At 44.2% G+C, this 21,776-nt stretch overlaps 1 protein-coding gene across 2 annotated transcripts in view; it reads right to left on the bottom strand.

Moving 5' to 3' along the window:
- The window catches only part of b4galnt3 (beta-1,4-N-acetyl-galactosaminyl transferase 3), a 55,920-nt gene that overhangs the window by 7,766 nt on the left and 26,378 nt on the right, over positions 1 to 21,776 (bottom strand). For both annotated transcript variants that reach the window (XM_031898635.1, XM_031898636.1), the window contains exons 2-13: positions 19,976 to 20,079; positions 14,620 to 14,715; positions 12,759 to 12,849; positions 9,030 to 9,130; positions 8,795 to 8,862; positions 8,512 to 8,590; positions 7,490 to 7,556; positions 7,148 to 7,276; positions 4,724 to 4,833; positions 3,771 to 3,871; positions 2,621 to 2,682; positions 851 to 2,198 (exon numbers count right to left, since the gene is read on the bottom strand). In XM_031898635.1, the coding sequence (XP_031754495.1) occupies positions 851 to 2,198; positions 2,621 to 2,682; positions 3,771 to 3,871; positions 4,724 to 4,833; positions 7,148 to 7,276; positions 7,490 to 7,556; positions 8,512 to 8,590; positions 8,795 to 8,862; positions 9,030 to 9,130; positions 12,759 to 12,849; positions 14,620 to 14,715; positions 19,976 to 20,079 (2,356 nt within the window). The remainder of the gene's footprint in view (positions 1 to 850; positions 2,199 to 2,620; positions 2,683 to 3,770; positions 3,872 to 4,723; positions 4,834 to 7,147; positions 7,277 to 7,489; positions 7,557 to 8,511; positions 8,591 to 8,794; positions 8,863 to 9,029; positions 9,131 to 12,758; positions 12,850 to 14,619; positions 14,716 to 19,975; positions 20,080 to 21,776) is intronic.

The following is a 21,776-nucleotide window of genomic DNA, read 5'->3' on the forward strand; positions in this document are numbered from 1 at the left end:
ACACAATAATATGATGTTCTGACTACTCCTAAAGCTATAGCAGGGTAACAATTAGGACAATGCTTTCATATCACTGTCATTTTACTATGAATAAATCATTGTATTGACCAAATACTGGGCAAAAAAGTCAGTAGTCCGTAGTACTTTCCCCAGAATATTCTTTGTCTCTCTTCTTACATAACAGTGTTTTACAATCAAACATATAGAGCTCTTTGTCTGATCAAACATAGGGGGCCCCTTTAGATTATAGTTAACCCATCTATATTTCCATTGGTATAAACACCAATCCTAAATATCACTATATCTGGCTTTCAGACTGGGCCCTCTTGGATCAAGACTGTCACCTTGTCATAGTTGCAGGGGTATCTAAGACAATCCAAGTCCAATGTCCTTCACAGTTTGGGATCCATTGATCTGAACTAGCGCTTTCCAAATTTTGCCATGTAGTGGGCCAATAACCCAATCATTTAAATGGCAATTGGTATTAAAGTGACGGCGCCATTATAATGAAGATTACAGAGCTTGTGTTGAGGCCTAAGGCCATAAATAATGTCTGTGGGTGGCCATAGTTGGGCAGCTCTGCTCTAGACCATAGTATTAGCCATTAGGGAGATATATGGTCACCCTATAGAGAAAAAGGTTCCTTTTCCCTAAACCTGTCTGTTTTTAGTTTGTATGGGCAGTGTCTGGGCAACTACTTAAGGTTATTAGACCTTGGTCAACATTTGTCACTTGTTATTACACCCCCCTCTTGCTTTTCTACCTTTCTGCCACTTTTCCTAATTCTGGGGTTGTTAAACCTACATCTTGGGCACTTAAATGCAGTTTATACATTGTTTCTGTTTCTCACCCTCGATACTTTTGGTTGAGTTTCCTCATAAATGCTGCCACCACCCCAAAGACCTCTCTCTCTCGGAGCAACAAGTTGCCAGATGTGTTGCACTGAAGATCGATCGAGTCTGGCCGAACAATTTGGAAATCCGTCTGACCAAAATTGAATGTCTGATTCCAGTTTACTGGCTGCTCATAAATCCATGGGTACTCCACATCCTCCTCCTCTTCTTCTTCCTCTGGATCATCATCTTCATACTCAACATTTTCCGATCTTACCTCATCAGCTGGGATATCTCCTACATTGTTCTGCTCTTCAGCTTGTTCAAAGTTTGGTCTTTTAACTCTCGGGTCAAAGCGTCCCAATATGCCAGTATCAATAGATTCAGGGTTTTGACCCTCCTTCTGTTCGAGTTGAGGCATAGGAAGTTCAATTTCATTTTTGTGATCTTCAACAGGCTGAACCTGTAGATCTGGTCTGTTGACTCTTGGGTCAAAGCGTCCAAACTGCAGAACATTAACAGGTTCAGGCATTTGCTTTTCCTCCTTTTCCTGTTCAGGTACAGGATTCCCAGTCTCATAGGTTATCTGTATCTTCCCATTATCCAAGTTTGATCCAAGTCTTTTTACATTGCCAAGTTGTGCCTCAGTCTCCCTTTGCAAACGCATTATAGTCTGGAATTTTGGTCTCTCTTCCCTGCTGTATTCATGCATTTCCACTTTAGGTAGATTAGTCCATGCTTGAGTCTGTTCTTTGGGCTCATATGGCCTCATATGTTTGCTGTTAAGCTTATCCTGCAATTTTGACTTCTTGTTGGGCATAGCTGTTACTGATATCTGCTCCTTTTGATAAATTTGACCTCTCTTTTTGCCCATTTTTACTTTCTTTTGATTTATTGCCTTAGTAGTACTTCCAGTAGAACGCATCATTTTTGCCTTTCCTCCAGCTCTTTCTCCTAAATTGATCTGGTTGTCCTTTATCCTACGCCACCCTAGTTGATTTTTTCTGTCTCTGTACTCTGCTGCTATTGGTTGCTGGACCTTGGATGAAGTTTTGGTAACCTGCAATTGCACGCTAAGCTTCGTGGAGGTTCTTGCATTGTCCACATCTGGTATGATCTTGTCTTGTACATCGAGGGTAACCCTATCTTGAACATCAGATACAGTGATAGGCACAGAGTTGGGTCTCCTGCCAGGTCCTGCCTCGGACCCCTTGGATATCTCTGGTTCTTTTTCACTTATAAGAAAAAGAAGTTTTCTTTGATGTTGCAGACTGTTCTTTCGGGGCATATCACCTCTGTTTTCAGATTCTTCCTCTTGTGCCTCCTCATATTCAAAATCTGAAGGGTTATAATCTTCCAACATGCCTGAAAAATTTGGAAAAAAAACCCAAATATGGATTACAGCACATAATCCTAATGTAAGATAAGATTTCAATGGCCAGTCATATGAAGTAAAAAAACACAAAGGCCTCCTGTCAACCTAAGACGAAAAGGACATAGGGGTGTGTTTACTAAGAATGGAGATAAATATCACCGGTGATGTTGCCTGTAGCAACCAATTAGGTCTTTGCTTTGATTTCTAACTTGTAGGTGACTGCTCAAATCTTATTGCTGATTGGTTGCTATGGGTAACATCACCGGAGATATTTATCTCCAGTCTTAGTAAACACACAAAAATACATGGATTAAAGCATATGATATCTTAAAATTAAAACCATATCCAGGTATTCTGGTTCTCCTTTAAACTGAACTAGGCACTGAATACAGACACGCCCCAATGTACCCACCTGGCTGAATGCTGAGTTTCGGTTCTTGTTGGTCCATTTTCATGTATCTTTTATATGTAAATCTGTGAAATGAATACAATTGTTAGAGCTGGATCACAATTATTGTACAGGTATAGGATCCGTTACCCGGAAACCCGTTATCCAGAAAGTTCCGAAATGGTTAAATGATTCCCTTTTCTCTGTAATAATAAAACAGTACCTGTACTTGATCCCAACTAAGATATAATTACCCCTTATTGGGGCAGAACAGCCCTATTGGGTTTATTTAATGGTTAAATGATTCCCTTTTCTCTGTAATAATAAAACAGTACCTGTACTTGATCCCAACTAAGATATACTTACCCCTTATTGGGGCAGAACAGCCCTATTGGGTTTATTTAATGGTTAAATGATTCCCTTTTCTCTGTAATAATAAAACAGTACCTGTACTTGATCCCAACTAAGATATAATTACCCCTTATTGGGGCAGAACAGCCCTATTGGGTTTATTTAATGGTTAAATGATTCCCTTTTCTCTGTAATAATAAAACAGTACCTGTACTTGATCCCAACTAAGATATACTATACCAGTTTCTGCTATCAATGTTGCTATAGGGCTTCACTTGTTGGCACCTATTCCTTCTGCTGGTGTGAGGAACACCAATCCATGAGAATGATGATTAAGGGAAGGGCTCACTATAGGGAACAAGGTGCCCTCTTGTTTCTGACTGACACTAATAGCTGCTACCATAGTGTAAGAAACAATCATAATCAAATTGCAATATTTTGTACCCACAATGCAGCATTGTTGTATCAAGCACAACTTGAGCTAATTGTACCAGCCCCACGCTTTTTACCGTACATTGTGTTGACTTCACTTGGCCGATTGTGTGATTTATGTGGTGCAAATCAGTTGCAGCAATGGGCTAAACCCACTAAGGAAACCCTGGAAGTCTAGGCTGATGGTAATTCCAGGGTTTCATTGCATAAGTTACTGCACTTGTGCAGAACAGGCTAAAGGGGTACATTGGCACTCGTTGCAAGTTGCAAAGAAGAATGTATTGTGTGTAGCATGGATTTAAGCACTTGCAAGTTGAATAAATTTGAGAATTACAATGACAAAAGGAGAGGACATAACGGTGGTGCAATATTTAGCACTGTGTATATTCACCTGTTGGAACGTCTTGTGTTCTCTTGATAGATGCACTGGTTGTCCTTCTCCATGTGGGTGAGACGTGTGTAATCATTGGGATACACATAGGTCAAGTGAACCTGCAGGAGGAGATGCAACAAGTTATGGAGAGTCCATTTCAGGCTTGGTTCTGCTCCCAGCTGAGGAATAGTGATGGCATCCAAAGTGGAGGAAGACATAACTCTAGAACATGGACGCCATCGCTAGCAGCAGGTTTTGATCCAAAAAACACAGTGTTTCTATACAAAAGTCGGTTGCTTTTTAAGCTTCAAGCACAGAAAGTATTGGGCTGGGACCTCCTAGTGTCCATTTAATGATATATGATAAATATCATATGTGTTAAACAGCCCTAAGGCTCCCTGGCATAATATCTGATTCCCTGGAACCCTAGTTACTCCTTTTACTTTTTGTCCTTTGCATTGCAGGTCAGGTCCCATAAGATGCAATGATGGAATGGTTGGTCAAGGTCTAACTAACACAAGCAATATGACCCTACACGAAACCTATTGGCTAAGGAGTTTCCTTATGCACCAATAGGAGGCATCAGGTCATAGGAACTTCCTTCTGGAAGGACAGGACAGTAGGCAGTGATCTCAACTTGTGGGTCGAGACCCCTTTGGGGTTCGAACAACCCTTTCACAGGGGTCGCCTAAGACCATCGGAAAACACATATTTCCAATGGTCTAAGGAATAATTTTATGGTTGGGGGTCACCACAACATGAGCAACTGTATTAAAGGGTCGCGGCATTAGGAAGGTTGAGAACCACTGCAAGAGTCAGCATAAATGCTCTACCTTCATGTGTGCGGTCAGCTTTAGAATATAGCCCCTTGTTCCCTCTTCTTTTTAAACTGAACTCCACCCCGCCACCACCCCTACATCTACATAATAATAATCCGCCATATTGTTTCCCTATTTAGCGGAGCTACTTACAAATTGGAGTCCCTGGTAGCGCTGAAGAGGGTATCCTTCCACCAAGTAACTGGGCTTGTAGGAGCAGGTAGGCAAGACATTGTGTATTCGGCTTTTTGTTATTAGTGGAACTAGAAGAGTTAAGAACAAAGGAAAAGATAAGTATAAGTATAGTGTTCCCCAAGCCTGCCCTCCCTTCCAACGTCATCACTGATTTTATCTTTGATGTCATATCCAATGCCAACTGAGGGGACAGGTTCAGGTCTTTTCCAATTGCCCTTGGGTGGCTGAGCTGAGGTAGCCAGTAAGCTGGAACAATACACTCGCACACCAAGCCATCACAGCACTACTTTAGAACTGTTGTAACCTTCGCCAGCCTTTTCCCCATTAAGGGCAGGTGAACAAGACTCTCCACCAGCACCTACACCAGGTGACCTAATGAACGCCATACTGAGCTGCCAAACAACCCTCACTTCTACCTTCACATCGAAGTTGGAGGAACATAAGGTGGAGTTTTCTCTATTCAAACAGGACCTTGGAAATGTACAAGACACCACTGTGCTGGAGGAGAGAGTCAGTGGCTAGAAGATAAAATAGCCCCTATCTGCATGGAGATAAGACAACAACAATCCCTAAAAACGGTGTTGAACCGGATAGGTGATCTTGAAAACCGGAGTAATGTGCCACTTGTGGAGCTACTGGAACACAGTGAGGGTAACAGAGGTGTTTGCTGAATTCTGGTTGAAAGAACTGCTGGGGCTTGAGATATTCTCATCACAATTTGTGGTAGATAGAGCACACTGTGTACTAACCCAGCCAACCATGGGCACCACCTAGAGCAGGGGTCCCCAACCTTTCTTACTCGTGAGCCACAGTCAAATGTAAAAAGACTTGGGGAGCAACACAAGCACCATAAAAGTTCATGGAGGAGCCAAATAAGGGCTGTGATTGGCTATTAGGGGCCTCTATGCACCATATCAGCTTACAGGGGGCTTTATTTGGTAGGAAATCTTGTTTTTATTCAACCAAAACTTGCCCCCAAGTCAGGAATTCAAAAATAACTCCCTGGTTTGGGGGCACTGAGAGCAACACCCAAGGGGTTGGGGAGCAACATGTTGCCCCGGAGCCACTGGTTGGGGATCACTGACCTAGAGTATACTTGATCAGGCTCCTTAACTACAGGGACAGGGATGCTGCATTGCAAGCTGCCCACAAGAAAGGGGACCTGTGGAACTCTGGAGCCTCCCTTTACTCAGACTACTCCTCTATAGTCCAACAGAATAGAGAGCCTCCTACACGGGAGTAAAAAGGAATTTGAGAGACCTGGGAATTACATATGCAATGATCTTTCCCGTTAAACTTAAGGTCATGGAGAATAGCCAGACTCATTTCTTTGAGAGGTAAAGTGGCTTGAGCGACAAACAGTCAACTCACGTAGTCCGAATCAATCAGGACTAGCCCAGTATGGGGCCCACTAAAACCCTACCATAGGTTGGAATGACATCTTGTGCAGCTGTAACTGGACTCACCCTACAGCAGTGCTGTCCAACTTCTGTGGTACCGAGGGCCGGAATCAAACCACACCCATTTTATTACAAGAGCTATTAAGACCATCCCAACATTAATGGTGGTAGAGCAGCAAAACCCCAAATGGTTGGTGCTCACTGCAGGGATATCCCCCTTCATTCATATGTGAAGGAATTATATTATGTCATATTAAGACACACCCTTAAATCAGGGGTGTGCAAACTATGGCCACGGGCCACGTCTGGCCCCTTGGTCTGTTTAATCCGGGCCGCCGACTCTGCAAGTCTCATCACGCGAGACTTGGCATCTGGGGACTGACGCACAGAAACGGCGTAACGCTGGCCCGGCCCATCTCTAAGTCAATGTGGCCCCTGAGCCAAAAAGTTTGCCCACCCCTGCCTTAAATCCATACATGGCATGAGGAGGGGTAACTGTTACCAAACTAGAGTCAAGGTATGCATGGTCCCCTCCAGGTTACCATTGCATTTTTTGACTGTCTAAGCCTTGACTAGAGTTGCCATGGCCAGAGTTCTGAAAAATGAATGGGGCTCTGTTTAATATGGCCTTGGATCAAGTGCCACTACCACCCTCCTTCAACTTTGCTCACATAGTCCTTATCTCCAAGGAGGGTAGGCCTCCCCAACACAGCCCCATTTATCTACTCAATTCAGATAAGAAAATATTTGCTAAGATTACAGCCACAAGGCTACTATCAGTCACTGAGATCTTGATACACCCAGACCAGTATTATGCCGGCCAAGGCTACTGATATGAACCTGAGGCAGCTATACACCAATCTCACATAGTAACTCTGACCGTTGGGTGGTAGTTGCCACCAAGCTTTTGCCTATTGGGTATAACCTCAATATGAGAAACCATTTACTATGCTAAAAAATATGCCCTGCCCCTTTCACCCACCTTTATAAAATTCATCCCTCCGGTCAGGTTTCAGCATATCCGCCGGGTGCTGCTCATAACCTTCACTGTGAAAGCTGGCAGCGGAGACTGGAATTTGCGAAGTGTCACCCAAGGAATCCCCAGTGTCATCTAGGAAGGGATGGAGAGACAATATAGATTAGTTCAACGGGAGTATAAAGAAATGGCAGGATAGGTTGGGGTATTATGAGGGATCGTAGGAAAGTCATCATTTTCTATTCACAAAGCCCATACTGGGCAGTCTAAGGGAGGAATTCTGTAGAGGTGTAGGAGGAGTTATAACTGTGACATCACAAGTTGGGTAGCCGACATCACTGAACTTACTGGAGAAAAGAGACAGGAACTGGGAGTCTATCACCATAAACTGAGAGCTGAACCCTGTGAGACGCCACTGAAAGAGACAGACGTATAAGACAGTCAGTAACCTAATCTGTGCTTTTCAGTCCCATTTTAACATGAATCCAAGAGTCTGAGGGACCCCATGATATCATTAGTTTCATCCTTGCTGGCAGCACTGTCCCGAGTAGTATTGGTACCCACGGCAACTCTACTTGGCCCTTGCCCTGCCTGCACCCTGTTCCCCACTTACTCAACCCGGCTCTGGGCTTGAGGTTCCCCTAAAGGTGCCCATACAGGTGAAGATTCGCCCAATTCACACGGATCTTCACTTGATATGCCCACCTACGGGTGATATCGGGGAACATGTAGGCTATAATGACGGCAATGGGGCAGTCGATACGGGGACCGCATCAACAAGCCAATGCGGTCCCCAATCCGACTAAATCTTTTAACCTGCCTGATCGATAATCTGGCCAATTTCAGGCCAGATATCGGTCGGACAGGCCCATTGTAAAGGTCCCCATACACAGGCAGATCCGCTCGCTTGGTGATGTCGCCAAGCGAGCAGATCTTCACCCGATATCCCCACCTATGGGTGGGCGATATCGGGGAGCGTTTAGGTACAAAAAAATAAATAATTCGATCGTTTGGCCCTGGGGCCAAATGATTGAATTATATTGGCGGCAAAGGGCAGTCAGTTCGGGGACCGCATTAACGAGCTGATGTGGTCCCTGATCTGACTGAATTTTCTAACCTGACCGATATCTGGGCAATTTCAGGCCAGATATCGGTCGGGCAGGCCCGTCGGTAGTGCCCATACACGGGCCGATAAGCTGCTGAATCGGTCCAAGAGACCCATATCGGCAGCTACAATCGGCCCGTGTATGGGGACCTTTAGTCAACAAGGCTCTCTCTGTGCAGATAACAAATGCCAAAATGTTTTGCTGGTCATGAACAGTAAGCTTCACTAACAGATTATATTCTTCCCTCCAAGGAGACTTTCTTACCACCACTTCCACATGGTCTGTTCCCGCGTCGTCCTGTTTGTGCAACAGCTCAAAATAATACTTTATTGTTGGTGACAACCTAAACAACAGGGAAAAAAGGTGCAACTTCACCATGAATGCTATGCACCCACAAACCTGGGAAATATAAAGGCTGCATCTAAGTTTACTCCCCCCCCCCCCCCCCGGCCAGTATGGTATAACAATGGGCAAATGGCATAATATCCAAACAATCATTACTACCGTTAAGTAGATCTTTCCCTGCACAGCTGAGCCTTTGTCTCACCTTACTGCTATAGACACCTGGTCCTGGAATTTTCCAAACTCTCCTGGGGCCGTCCATTGTTTCCCTGTCTGTGGGAGAAGCAGAGAGAGCGAGGGTGGGTCGGGTTGGTGAATGAGCTGGAATGGGATTGGGTGGCAATGCATGGAATGCTGGGGCAAAGAAGGAGAAGCATGGCATCTACCAACATTTACTGTAAGTATAGTACATGCTACTTGCAGAATGGAGTAATACTTACCGGGCCGACTCTGCACATAAGAGTCAGTTTTTCAACCGTGTGGTCCTTGCTCAGCCAAAACTCTGCATTGTCATCAGAAGACACAGCAAACTGATATTCTCCTGGGGGAAAGAGGAAAGATTCTGGTGTGGCTGGGACACTAACAGCACTATAAATTCATAGAGATAAGGCCCCTCTTGTGGCAGCTTCAAGTACATGACTTTCATCTAAGGGAGAGGAAATACTCATAGGTGGATTTGAAGGCTTGGGGGGAGGTGAAGACCCCCAAACCAACACCGATGAATTTTCTACAGCACACACACACATATATATATAAATAGAAAAAATGTCAGCACTCTTAGGATTTTCATATGAAAATCCTAAGAGTGCTGACATTTTTCCTATTTAAAGATTTCCTGGCTCTAGCACCAAGGTATAGTAATTTTTGCTGGTGTGCTTCCCATTTTGGACTTTATATATATATATATATATATTATATATATATATAAATAAAGAACCAGCACCTTATCTTGCTGTGTGCTCTGGGGTATTATACATGGAATTGGCACTGTATTTATCCTGCTGTGTTTTCTGGGGTATTATACATGGAATTGGCACTGTATTTATCGTGCTGTGTTTTCTGGGGTATTATACATGGAATTGGCACTGTATTTATCCTGCTGTGTGTTCTGGGGTATTATACATGGAATTGGCACTGTATTTATCCTGCCATGTGTTCTGGGGTATTATACATGGAATTGGCACTGTATTTATCCTGCTGTGGGTTCTGGGGGTATTATACATGGAATTGTCACTGTATTTATCCTGCTGTGGGTTCTGGGGTATTAAACATGGAATTGGCACTGTATTTATCCTGCTGTGGGTTCTGGGGTATTAAACATGGAATTGGCACTGTATTTATCCTGCTGTGGGTTCTGGGGTATTATACATGGCACTGGCACTGTATTTATCCTGCTGTGGGTTCTGGGGTATTATACATGGAATTGGCCCTGTATTTATCCTGCTGTGGGTTCTGGGGTATTGTACATGGAATTGGTCCTGTATTTATTCTGCTGTGTGTTCTGGGGTATTATACATGGAACTGCCCCTGTATGTATTCTGCTGTGGGTTCTGGGGTATTATACATGGAATTGGCACTGTATTTATTCTGCTGTGTGTTCTGGGGTATTATACATGGCATTGGCACTGTATTTATCCTACTGTGGGTTCTGGGGTATTATACATGGAATTTACCTAACATTTATCCTGCCACACTTTCTGGGGAATTACACATGAAACACTTCATGTGATACTATAATGGTATCTGGGTAGCTTAGCTGGACAATCTTCTTCAAGCTCAGACTGGCAATCTGTGGGTTGTGGCAAAAGGCACTATTTATTGAGCTGTGACAGGGACAGTTTAATAGCTGGCATCATAAATCATGAGCTGCCCTTGAAAATACAAAAGGAGAAGGCCAGGACGCGCCTGTGGCCTGGGTGGGACCTCACATCAATGGTCCTTCAAGTTCAATTCCCTTCTTCTCCCTGGTGCCTCTGCTTCCATCAATGTGGCTTCTTCTACCATTCTTCTATATATGGCATCAGCTTTGAGTCCCAATTCCAATTTGATGGATGGGCTCCCAGGCGGGAATCGAACTCCAGACTCAGTGATGTTAGGCACCTGCCCTACCACTTCGCTATCCTGCCTCCTCCCACTTGTAACATGTCTCTTCGTAATCTTGTCTTCTGCATATTGGCGGTTGGTGTATCCTAACCGACTGACTGAAACACTCAGGGTTAGAGCCTGCTGCTTGCCCCAAGCCCTATATAACTAGGGGGGCTGTTATAGTAGGGGGGAATGAATCCTCCATTTAGCAACATTCTCTGGGGGGGAGTCACAGAGGGGAGAGACATAGGCGGAGGGTGACTTTTTTGTTTGGGAAGGCTAAATATGGGCCATACACAGACTGACCTACAGCTAATGTGAGACTTAGTGGATTCGCTGCTGGTGTAAAAAATTAACCTCCCAACTACCTCTTGCCGTTCCCACTGACTCCCATGGATACTGCGCAAAAGTGCGGGTGGGGTGCTTTTTTTAACCCTAAAATGCTTAGGATGTAAAAGCATTCATACGTGCACTTCTGTTAGGGTTTCTCTATACATTTGTGTTTGTGATCATTTAGCTTCAAGGGGTAGTTAACCTTTAAATTAACTATTAATATGATGTAGACATTGATATTCTGAGACAAGTTGCACTTGGTCCTCTTTTATTTTTAATGGGTTTTTGGTTATTTAGCTTATTTTTCAGCAGCTCTCCATTTGGTATTTCAGCAGCTATCTGGTTGCTAGGGTCTAAACCAGGTAGTGGTTTAAACAAGAGATGGGAATATGAATAGTTAAGGGGCCTGCATGGAAAAATAAAACTGTAGCTTCACAGAGCAATACTTTTTGGTCAGTGACCTGCAAAGTTGCTAGGAATAGGCCATTCTATAACATACTACAAGTTAACTTAAAAGTGAACCACCCCTTTAGATGTGTTTAAGTTAGCTTTATACAGAGAGAGGCAGCAGGTACTGACATCCCAGGCAAGTTATATACAGTGAGACACAGTCTTTATATACAAAACCAGCACATTATATACAGTGAGACGCAGTCTTTATATACAAAACCAGCACATTATATGCAGTGAGACGCAGTCTTTATATACAAAACCAGCACATTATATGCAGTGAGACGCAGTCTTTATATACAAAACCAGCACATTATATGCAGTGAGACGCAGTCTTTATATACAAAACCAGCACATTATATGCAGCGAGACGCAGTCTTTATATACAAAACCAGCACATTATATGCAGCGAGACGCAGTCTTTATATACAAAACCAGCACATTATATGCAGCGAGACGCAGTCTTTATATACAAAACCAGCACATTATATGCAGTGAGACGCAGTCTTTATATACAAAACCAGCACATTATATGCAGTGAGACGCAGTCTTTATATACAAACCAGCACATTATATGCAGCGAGACGCAGTCTTTATATACAAAACCAGCACATTATATGCAGCGAGACGCAGTCTTTATATACAAAACCAGCACATTATATGCAGCGAGACACAGTCTTTATATACAAAACCAGCACATTATTTGCAGTGAGACGCAGTCTTTATATACAAAACCAGCACATTATATGCAGCGAGACACAGTCTTTATATACAAAACCAGCTGTTGGTGCCTCTGGGTACTGGGAATGCCAGGGGGGCTGTAAGGTGCCACAGACAGTAACTATTTATTGGGCTGGGGGGGCTGTTTGTGCCTCTGGGTACTGGGAATGCCAGGGGGGCTGTAAGGTGCCACAGACAGTCACTATTTATTGGGCTGGGGGGGGCTGTTTGTGCCTCTGGGTACTGGGAATGCCAGGGGGGCTGTAAGGTGCCACAGACAGTCACTATTTATTGGGCTAGGGGGGCTGTTTGTGCCTCTGGGTACTGGGAATGCCAGGGGGGGCTGTAAGGTGCCACAGACAGTCACTATTTATTGGGCTGGGGGGGGCTGTTTTGCCTCTGGGTACTGGGAATGCCAGGGGGGGCTGTAAGGTGCCACAGACAGTCACTATTTATTGTGCTGGGGGGGTCGTTTTGGGCCTCTGTGCACTTGGAATGCCAGGGCCTATTTTATATCTTAGTCTGGACCTGTGAACATTAGTCTCTGCCGCTACTTTTGTGAATGTTACACTGTCTCTTACCTTCTGTGGCTGGCTGCAAATAGCCAAATATGCGCAGTCCATAATTTGTCCACTGGGGGGTGACAGCGAGCTTGCTGACAGTAGTGCGCACCTGGAAGTGGGAAATAATTGGGTGTTTTGAGAATATGAGATCCAGCGCCAGTGGGGGTTCAACAAATGCACATTTGCACAGATGTATTGTTTGTACCCCTGCCCTATATTCTTTAATGTTAATCATCATTGTTATCTATTATGGGGAGATTGCGTGCAATTTTTGCTTGTTAATGAGTGGGGACCCACTCGACATCAGGAGTTTCTAAGATGTGGGGGCCCTTGTACCTTGCCACTTTGTTGGACACTGTTCTGCTGGTCACTCTGCTCATAGTAGGTGCTCTGGTTATTATGTATTGAGATCCCTTTTTACTGTGTAGTAGTGTAACTAATGGGAGCAGGTCCCTTGACCCTGGGCGGGGAGGACTGAAGCTATTTGGGGCCTGATAAGGACCTGGGACACACCTTGTGGGCCACGATTCTTAAATTCCAGCCTCCTTCAGACAACAAATCCTACAATAGATACCCTCCTCAAGCTTTTCTATCTTGTGCCGGTGAGTGTGGATGGGAAGGTGGGCCTACAGGTAAGGGTAGCAGGGGGGCCCTGCAGTTCAAAATATCCCTCTTGAAGACTTTTAGCCTGTTCCTGTTGTCTGATCTGATCCATTGCCTGGACATATTTAACCCTTCCTGTGCCTTGCTGTGGGCATTGCTATTACATACCTACCTCGTCTGCCCACAGTGGCGTAACTATAGAGAAGCAGAGCCTGTGCTTGCAGGGGTGCCTAGACCGTGGGGTCTGCTTTCTCTGTGGCTCTTAGAAAAAACCCCCTTCCCAGCCACTCCCTTACCTGTTCCAGTAACTATCTTGCCTGCCACACCTCACTTGTTCCTGTATCTACTTTGCCTACCTGTTACAGCCTACCTGTTGCCAGTGCCTATCTTCTGCCACGCTTAGGTAACCCAACCAGTGTTCCTGTTTGCCAAGTACCTGTCCTGCCTGTTTCCCAGTTTAGTTCCAACTTAGTCTGCCCTAAACCCTTATGGGGACCAGGGGCTCCTGGTGGTCCAAAGTACCAAAAATTCCAACATCAGCAGGAATAAATATTTAGCTGCCTTTAGATGTCGGATACTTATTGAGCCAGGAGGGTGGAAGAGATAGGAAAGCACAACAAACAGAACCAATAAACTAGTCTAGTGGGATTTTAAAATTATGTAATACATGCTAACTCTTCCAAAATGGGGATATTTATTTAGGGGTGTATTACACTGGAGACAAACATCACTGGTGAAGTGAACCAATCAGCAATTAGATTTGAACAGATACCTACAAGTTAAGGTGCCCATACACGTTAAGATCGGCTCGCTTGGCGAGGTCGCCAAGCAAGCAGATCTTCTTCCGATATCTCCACCTACGGGTGGGCGATATTGGGCCCCAGGGCAAAACGATTGCATTATAACGACGGTAATGGGCGCAGTCGGTTCGGGGACCGTATCAACGAGCCGATGTGGTCCCCAATCCGACTACATTTTTTAATCGATATCTGCCCGATTTCAGGCCAGATATCGGTCGGGCAGGCCCGTCGTTAGTGTCCCTACACGGGCCGATAAGCTGCTGAGTCGGTCTAAGGGGCCTATATCAGCAGCTACAATCGGCCCGTGTATGGCCACCTTTAGAAAACAAAATGAAAGTTCTGATTTGCAGGCAGCATTACTGCTGATGTGTGTCTCCAATGTTAATAACTACACCCCTTAATTTTTTTTGTCAACTTTAGTGTTAACAAGGAATTCTCGCTGGTATGGAGTGCGGGTCATACCACAAAGTACTTACATGGGGGTACAGGGGAAAGTGCAGATTCCGACGCAGTTGCTGTATGCTGCTCCCACACCAGTCCTCAAAGACATGCAGATTGGCCTGACCTATAAACTGCAAATATATAAATAATAAAACTGATATCTGGGACATAAAAGGATTCAAATCAACCCATTTTCAATCCACATTGAGCTACCAAATAATAGCCAATCATAGACCTTATTTGGTACCCCCAGGAACATTTTCATGCTTGTGTTGCTCCTCAACTTTTTTAAATGTTGCTCATAGGTTAAAAAAGGTTGGGGACCCCTGCTATAAAGGATAGATTGTACAGGTATAGGATCCCTTATCCGGAAACCCGTTATCCAGAAAGTTCTGAATTACGGAAAGGCCATCTCCCATAGACTCCATTTTAATCAAATAATTCTGGATTTTAAAACTGATTTCCTCTTTCTCTGTAATAATAAAACAGTACCTGTACTTGATCCCAACTAAGATATAATTACCCCTTATTGGGGGCAGAACAGCCCTATTGGGTTTATTTAATGGTTAAATGATTCCCTTTTCTCTGTAATAATAAAACAGTACCTGTACTTGATCCCAACTAAGATATAATTATCCCTTATTGGGGCAGAACAGCCCTATTGGGTTTATTTAATGGTTAAATGATTCCCTTTTCTCTGTAATAATAAAACAGTACCTGTACTTGATCCCAACTAAGATATAATTACCCCTTATTGGGGGCAGAACAGCCCTATTGGGTTTATTTAATGGTTAAATGATTCCCTTTTCTCTGTAATAATAAAACAGTACCTGTACTTGATCCCAACTAAGATATAATTACCCCTTATTGGGGCAGAACAGCCCTATTGGGTTTATTTAATGGTTAAATGATTCCTTTTTCTCTGTAATAATAAAACAGTACCTGTACTTGATCCCAACTAAGATATAATTACCCCTTATTGGGGCAGAACAGCCCTATTGGGTTTATTTAATGGTTAAATGATTCCCTTTTCTCTGTAATAATAAAACAGTACCTGTACTTGATCCCAACTAAGATATAATTACCCCTTATTGGGGGCAGAACAGCCCTATTGGGTTTATTTAATGGTTAAATGATTCCCTTTTCTCTGTAATAATAAAACAGTACCTGTACTTGATCCCAACTAAGATATAATAAATCCTTATTGAATGGAAAACAAGCCTATTGGGTTTAACTGATGTTGAAATTATTTTTTAGTAGTATTAAGGTATGGAGATCCAAATTACAGAAAGAAACCCCCAGGTCCCGAGCATTCTGGATAACAGGTCCTATACCTGTACGTTGTAAAAAAAAGTCCAAATTCAGGGGCAGTACTAAAAGTCTAAGCGTTGAGGATATTTTCATTACAGGAACAAAGGCAAGCACTGAGGTCTATCTATTGAATCTGGTGGAAAGGAGGTTCAAGCACCAGCAAAGGAGGGGGCACCATCAAATAAAAGTTGCTCCGATGCCAAGGAGTGTTTGTTTCACAATATAAAGGAGTTGCATCTTATTGAATATAAATGAACCCTGCAATTTAAAGGGAAAGGTGTACATTACATCATTTTATACCTCTCTTTCAGGTTCTATCAGATCCAGATGGGAGTTAAATGGGTGGGAGATGAATGCAGAGGAGGGCAGGTAGAATATGCAATGGGTATGGTATGGAAGAGGAGAGTGGGGCTTATGTATTAGAGCCCAGGGCTTTGCTACTGACTTTAGCTGGAAGGGGGGGAACAAGAAAAGATTTAGCTGAGTCCATAAAGAAAGCTTTGTGCCAATGATCAAATTGCAGGGTTTCCCCATCCCTAACCCATTACAATACGGCTCTATCTCCCTTTCCATTAGTGGAAGAAAAGATCCGTCTGTGCCGTGATTCCCGGCTATTAAAGGAGGCGCACAGGAGATCTCTATCAGGGAGGGCTCAGTATTTTGCCCTTTTTTCCCTTTGGAGCCGGTAGGTAGAATTTCATCTCCTCCGTATCTGGATCTGACGGCAGAAACTCACCCTGGAGGGGCATTAGAGAGGGACGAGATCATTTCATTTATCCCTTTCAATAATAAATAGAGACGGCGGAGACATTCCCATAGCAGTGTTACTCCAGCCAAGTGTTGCAGAACTACAAGCTCCGGCATTCTTCCGATATTATCAAGGGTTAAAGCATGATGGGAGTTGTAGTACAGTAGCTGTAGGGATGGACGCAGCACAGTAAATGTTTGCTTAGGACTATTGGGGGATTGTTCCGCCCCCAATAAGGGGTAATTATATCTTAGTTGGGATCAAGTACAGGTACTGTTTTATTATTACAGAGAAAAGGGAATCATTTAACCATTAAATAAACCCAATAGGGCTGTTCTGCCCCCAATAAGGGGTAATTATATCTTAGTTGGGATCAAGTACAGGTACTGTTTTATTATTACAGAGAAAAGGGAATCATTTAACCATTAAATTAACCCAATAGGGCTGTTCTGCCCCCAATAAGGGGTAATTATATCTTAGTTGGGATCAAGTACAGGTACTGTTTTATTATTACAGAGAAAAGGGAATCATTTAACCATTAAATAAACCCAATAGGGCTGTTCTGCCCCCAATAAGGGGTAATTATATCTTAGTTGGGATCAAGTACAGGTACTGTTTTATTATTACAGAGAAAAGGGAATCATTTAACCATTAAATAAACCCAATAGGGCTGTTCTGCCCCCCAATAAGGGGTAATTATATCTTAGTTGGGATCAAGTACAGGTACTGTTTTATTATTACAGAGAAAAGGGAATCATTTAACCATTAAATAAACCCAATAGGGCTGTTCTGCCCCAATAAGGGGTAATTATATCTTAGTTGGGACCAAGTATGGGTACTGTTTTATTATTACAGATAAAAGGGAATCATTTAACCATTAAATAAACCCAATAGGGCTGTTCTGCCCCCAATAAGGGGTAATTATATCTTAGTTGGGATCAAGTACAGGTACTGTTTTATTATTACAGAGAAAAGGGAATCATTTAACCATTAAATAAACCCAATAGGGCTGTTCTGCCCCCAATAAGGGGTAATTATATCTTAGTTGGGATCAAGTACAGGTACTGTTTTATTATTACAGAGAAAAGGGAATCATTTACCATTAAATAAACCCAATAGGGCTGTTCTGCCCCCAATAAGGGGTAATTATATCTTAGCTGGGATCAAGTACAGGTACTGTTTTATTATTACAGAGAAAAGGGAATCATTTAACCATTAAATAAACCCAATAGGGCTGTTCTGCCCCCAATAAGGGGTAATTATATCTTAGTTGGGATCAAGTACAGGTACTGTTTTATTATTACAGAGAAAAGGGAATCATTTAACCATTAAATAAACCCAATAGGGCTTGTCTGCCCCCAATAAGGGGTAATTATATCTTAGTTTCAGAGAAAAGGGAAATCATTTTTTTTAAAAATTAGAATTATTTGCTTATAATGGAGTCTATGGGAGATTGCCTTTCCATAATTTGGAACTTTCTGGATAATGGGTTTCCGGATAAGGAATTCCATACCTGTATAATGTACTGTTGCCCTGCACTGGTAAAATCTGTGTGTTTGCCCCAGAAAGACTGCCATAGTTTATATATAAACAAAGCTGCTGGGTAGCCCCGGGGGCAGCCATTCAAGCTGGAAAAAAAGGAGAAAAGGCACAGGTTATGTAGCAGTAAACAGATATTCTCTGTAGAATTCAATGGGAATCTACAAAGCTTATTTGTTATCTGCTATGTAACCTGTGCTTTTTTTTCCAGTTTGAATGGCTGTCCCCGGGGCTACCCAGCAGCTTTGTTTATATAAACTATAGTAGTCTTTCTGAAGCAAACACAAACTACTGCAGGGCAATAGTATACAATATATTAATTACTTGGCTACAAGTTCTGGTGTTACTGTCCCTTTAAAGGTGGCCATACGTGGGCCGATTGTAGCTGCCGATATGAGTCCCTTAGATTCGGCAGCTTATCAGCCCGTGTATGGGCACTAATGACGGGCCTGCCCGATACGGTCGTTGATATGGTCCTTGAACCAACTGCGCCTATTACCGGTGTTCTAATTCGATCGTTTGGCCCCAGGGCAAAACGATCGAATTAGCCTACATTTGCCCGATATCGCCCACCCGTAGGTGGGGATATCGGGAGAAGATCCGCTCACTTGGCGACCTCACCAAGCGAGCGGATATTAATGTGTATGGCCACTTTAAGTCTTTCAGGGCTCAGTGTGCTTCTATGGAAAGTGGTGGCAGCAGTTCCCTCCCACCCAAGCTGGTAGCTTATTGGTCTGTGTGTGGGTCCTGCACAAGTTCTAGGGTTGCCCCCTCACCCCTTTAATACCGGCCACATATTGATATATATATAATAAATATAATTCATTTAGATGCATGTTGCATGGCTGCACATAAATCAGTTAAGTCTGCAGCATGCATCTAAATGAATTATATATATTATATATACATCAATATGTGGCCGGTATTAAAGGGGTGAGGGGGCAACCCTATGCACAACCAATATCTAACCCTAAATTGGCCAAATATCTATGGGGTAGGTTAAATATATCCTGTTGGCTGCTGTTAAGGCTACTTAGGCAACTGTTATGGCCTGATTGTAAGCACAGGAGCCAAACAAGAGGATCTGCCTGACACATTGATCAATTACCTGCTGTTTGGCAACTGGACAGACAAGCCCCTGTCATATTTTCAGCAAATGAAGCCTGAAAACAATAATATTTTTGCAAGACTAGCACCTAATTGATTGTTGTGCCGCCCAGATAGGGTTGACACCTCACCCTTTTAATACCACCCAATAATGAATCCAGTCGCCATCCTTCATGTCTAGTAAGCAATTATTTTAGATGCATGGCTGTACATAAATCAGTTCAGTCTGCAGCATGCATCTCAATGAATTGTTAATTAACCATGCAAGGTGTGGAGTCAATATGTGGCCGGTATTAAAGAGTGGTCAGGGCTCTATTTGGCTGCATCATATTGTGAGCGGTGCTCTTTAAGCATGTAGTTGATGGCTGCAGGGAATTATAATCCATCCTGCGACACAGGCTAAGGGGGAGGCTGGTGTGTGTGACCTTCACTTTCAGCCACTAATCTCAGGTCACAGGCATGATAAATCCCAACGGCATCCGCCAAACAGCGAATGGGGCATGAGAAGGATGTGAGGGATTTGAGAGTCAGTTCAGCAAAAGCCCCGGAGCCTTGAGATTCAGTTGGATTTCCTAATGAAACAATAAGCAGCACAAGGTCAGGTACCCATCCCTGGGAGGGAAATGCACGAGCACCATGGTACTACTCCTCCTCCTTCTATTGTATAACTAAAGTCCCAAACTCACCTCTGGGTTGGATTTTGGAGGCTTGTAGAACTCTAAATTTGGATGCAGGGCCGGAATATTCTTGTGTGCCAGAGCTTTGCCGAGCTCACTCCAACTACTGTATCCTGGCAAAGATAGAAAGAGATACTGATTGGAAGCGGCCCTTATAAACAGGTATAGTAGGGAGAGATGGTGCCTATAGTAGCAGTGGGGGGATAATAGCCTCTGGGAAGGGACTGGGGCTGTGGGATAGCAGGTATAGTAGGGAGAGATGGTGCCTATAGTAGCAGTGGGGGGATAACAGCCTCTGGGAAGGGACTGGGGCTGTGGGATAGCAGGTATAGTAGGGAGAGATGGTGCCTATAGTAGCAGTGGGGGGATAATAGCCTCTGGGAAGGGACTGGGGCTGTGGGATAGCAGGTATAGTAGGGAGAGATGGTGCCTATAGTAGCAGTGGGGGGATAATAGCCTCTGGGAAGGGACTGGGGCTGTGGGATAGCAGGTATAGTAGGGAGAGATGGTGCCTATAGTAGCAGTGGGGGGATAATAGCCTCTGGGAAGGGACTGGGGCTGTGGGATAGCAGGTATAGTCGGGTGAGATGTGCCTATAGTAACAGTGGGATAATAGCCTCTGGGAAGGGACTGGGGCTGTGGGATAGCAGGTATAGTAGGGAGAGATGGTGCCTATAGTAACAGTGGGATAATAGCCTCTGGGAAGGGACTGGGGCTGTGGGATAGCAGGGAGAGATGGTGCCTATAGTAGCAGTGGGGGGATAATAGCCTCTGGGAAGGGACTGGGGCTGTGGGATAGCAGGTATAGTAGGGAGAGATGGTGCCTATAGTAGCAGTGGGGGGGATAATAGCCTCTGGGAAGGGACTGGGGCTGTGGGATAGCAGGTATAGTAGGGAGAGATGGTGCCTATAGTAACAGTGGGGGGATAATAGCCTCTGAGAAGGGACTGGGCTGGGATAGCAGGTATAGTAGGGATAGATGGTGCCTATAGTAGCAGTGGGGGGATAATAGCCTCTGGGAAGGGATTGGGGCTGTGGGATAGCAGGTATAGTAGGGAGAGATGGTGCCTATAGTAGCAGTGGGGGGATAATAGCCTCTGGGAAGGGACTGGGGCTGTGGGATAGCAGGTATAGTAGGGAGAGATGGTGCCTATAGTAGCAGTGGGGGGATAATAGCCTCTGGGAAGGGACTGTGGCTGTGGGATAGCAGGTATAGTAGGGAGAGATGGTGCCTATAGTAGCAGTGGGGGGATAATAGCCTCTGGGAAGGGACTGTGGCTGTGGGATAGCAGGTATAGTAGGGGGAGATGGTGCCTATAGTAGCAGTGGGGGGATAATAGCCTCTGGGAAGGGACTGGGGCTGTGGGATAGCAGGAATAGTAGGGAAAGATGGTGCCTATAGTAGCAGTGGGGGGGGATAATAGCCTCTGGGAAGGGACTGGGGCTGTGGGATAGCAGGTATAGTAGGGAGAGATGGTGCCTATAGTAGCAGTGGGGGGATAATAGCCTCTGGGAAGGGACTGGGGCTGTGGGATAGCAGGTATAGTAGGGAGAGATGGTGCCTATAGTAGCAGTGGGGGGATAATAGCCTCTGGGAAGGGACTGGGGCTGTGGGATAGCAGGTATAGTAGGGAGAGATGGTGCCTATAGTAGCAGTGGGGGGATAATAGCCTCTGGGAAGGGACTGGGGCTGTGGGATAGCAGGTATAGTAGGGAGAGATGGTGCCTATAGTAGCAGTGGGGGGATAATAGCCTCTGGGAAGGGACTGGGGCTGTGGGATAGCAGGTATAGTAGGGAGAGATGGTGCCT

Source organism: Xenopus tropicalis, chromosome 3, assembly GCF_000004195.4.
Source record: "Xenopus tropicalis strain Nigerian chromosome 3, UCB_Xtro_10.0, whole genome shotgun sequence".
NCBI classification, from domain to species: Eukaryota; Metazoa; Chordata; class Amphibia; order Anura; family Pipidae; genus Xenopus; species Xenopus tropicalis.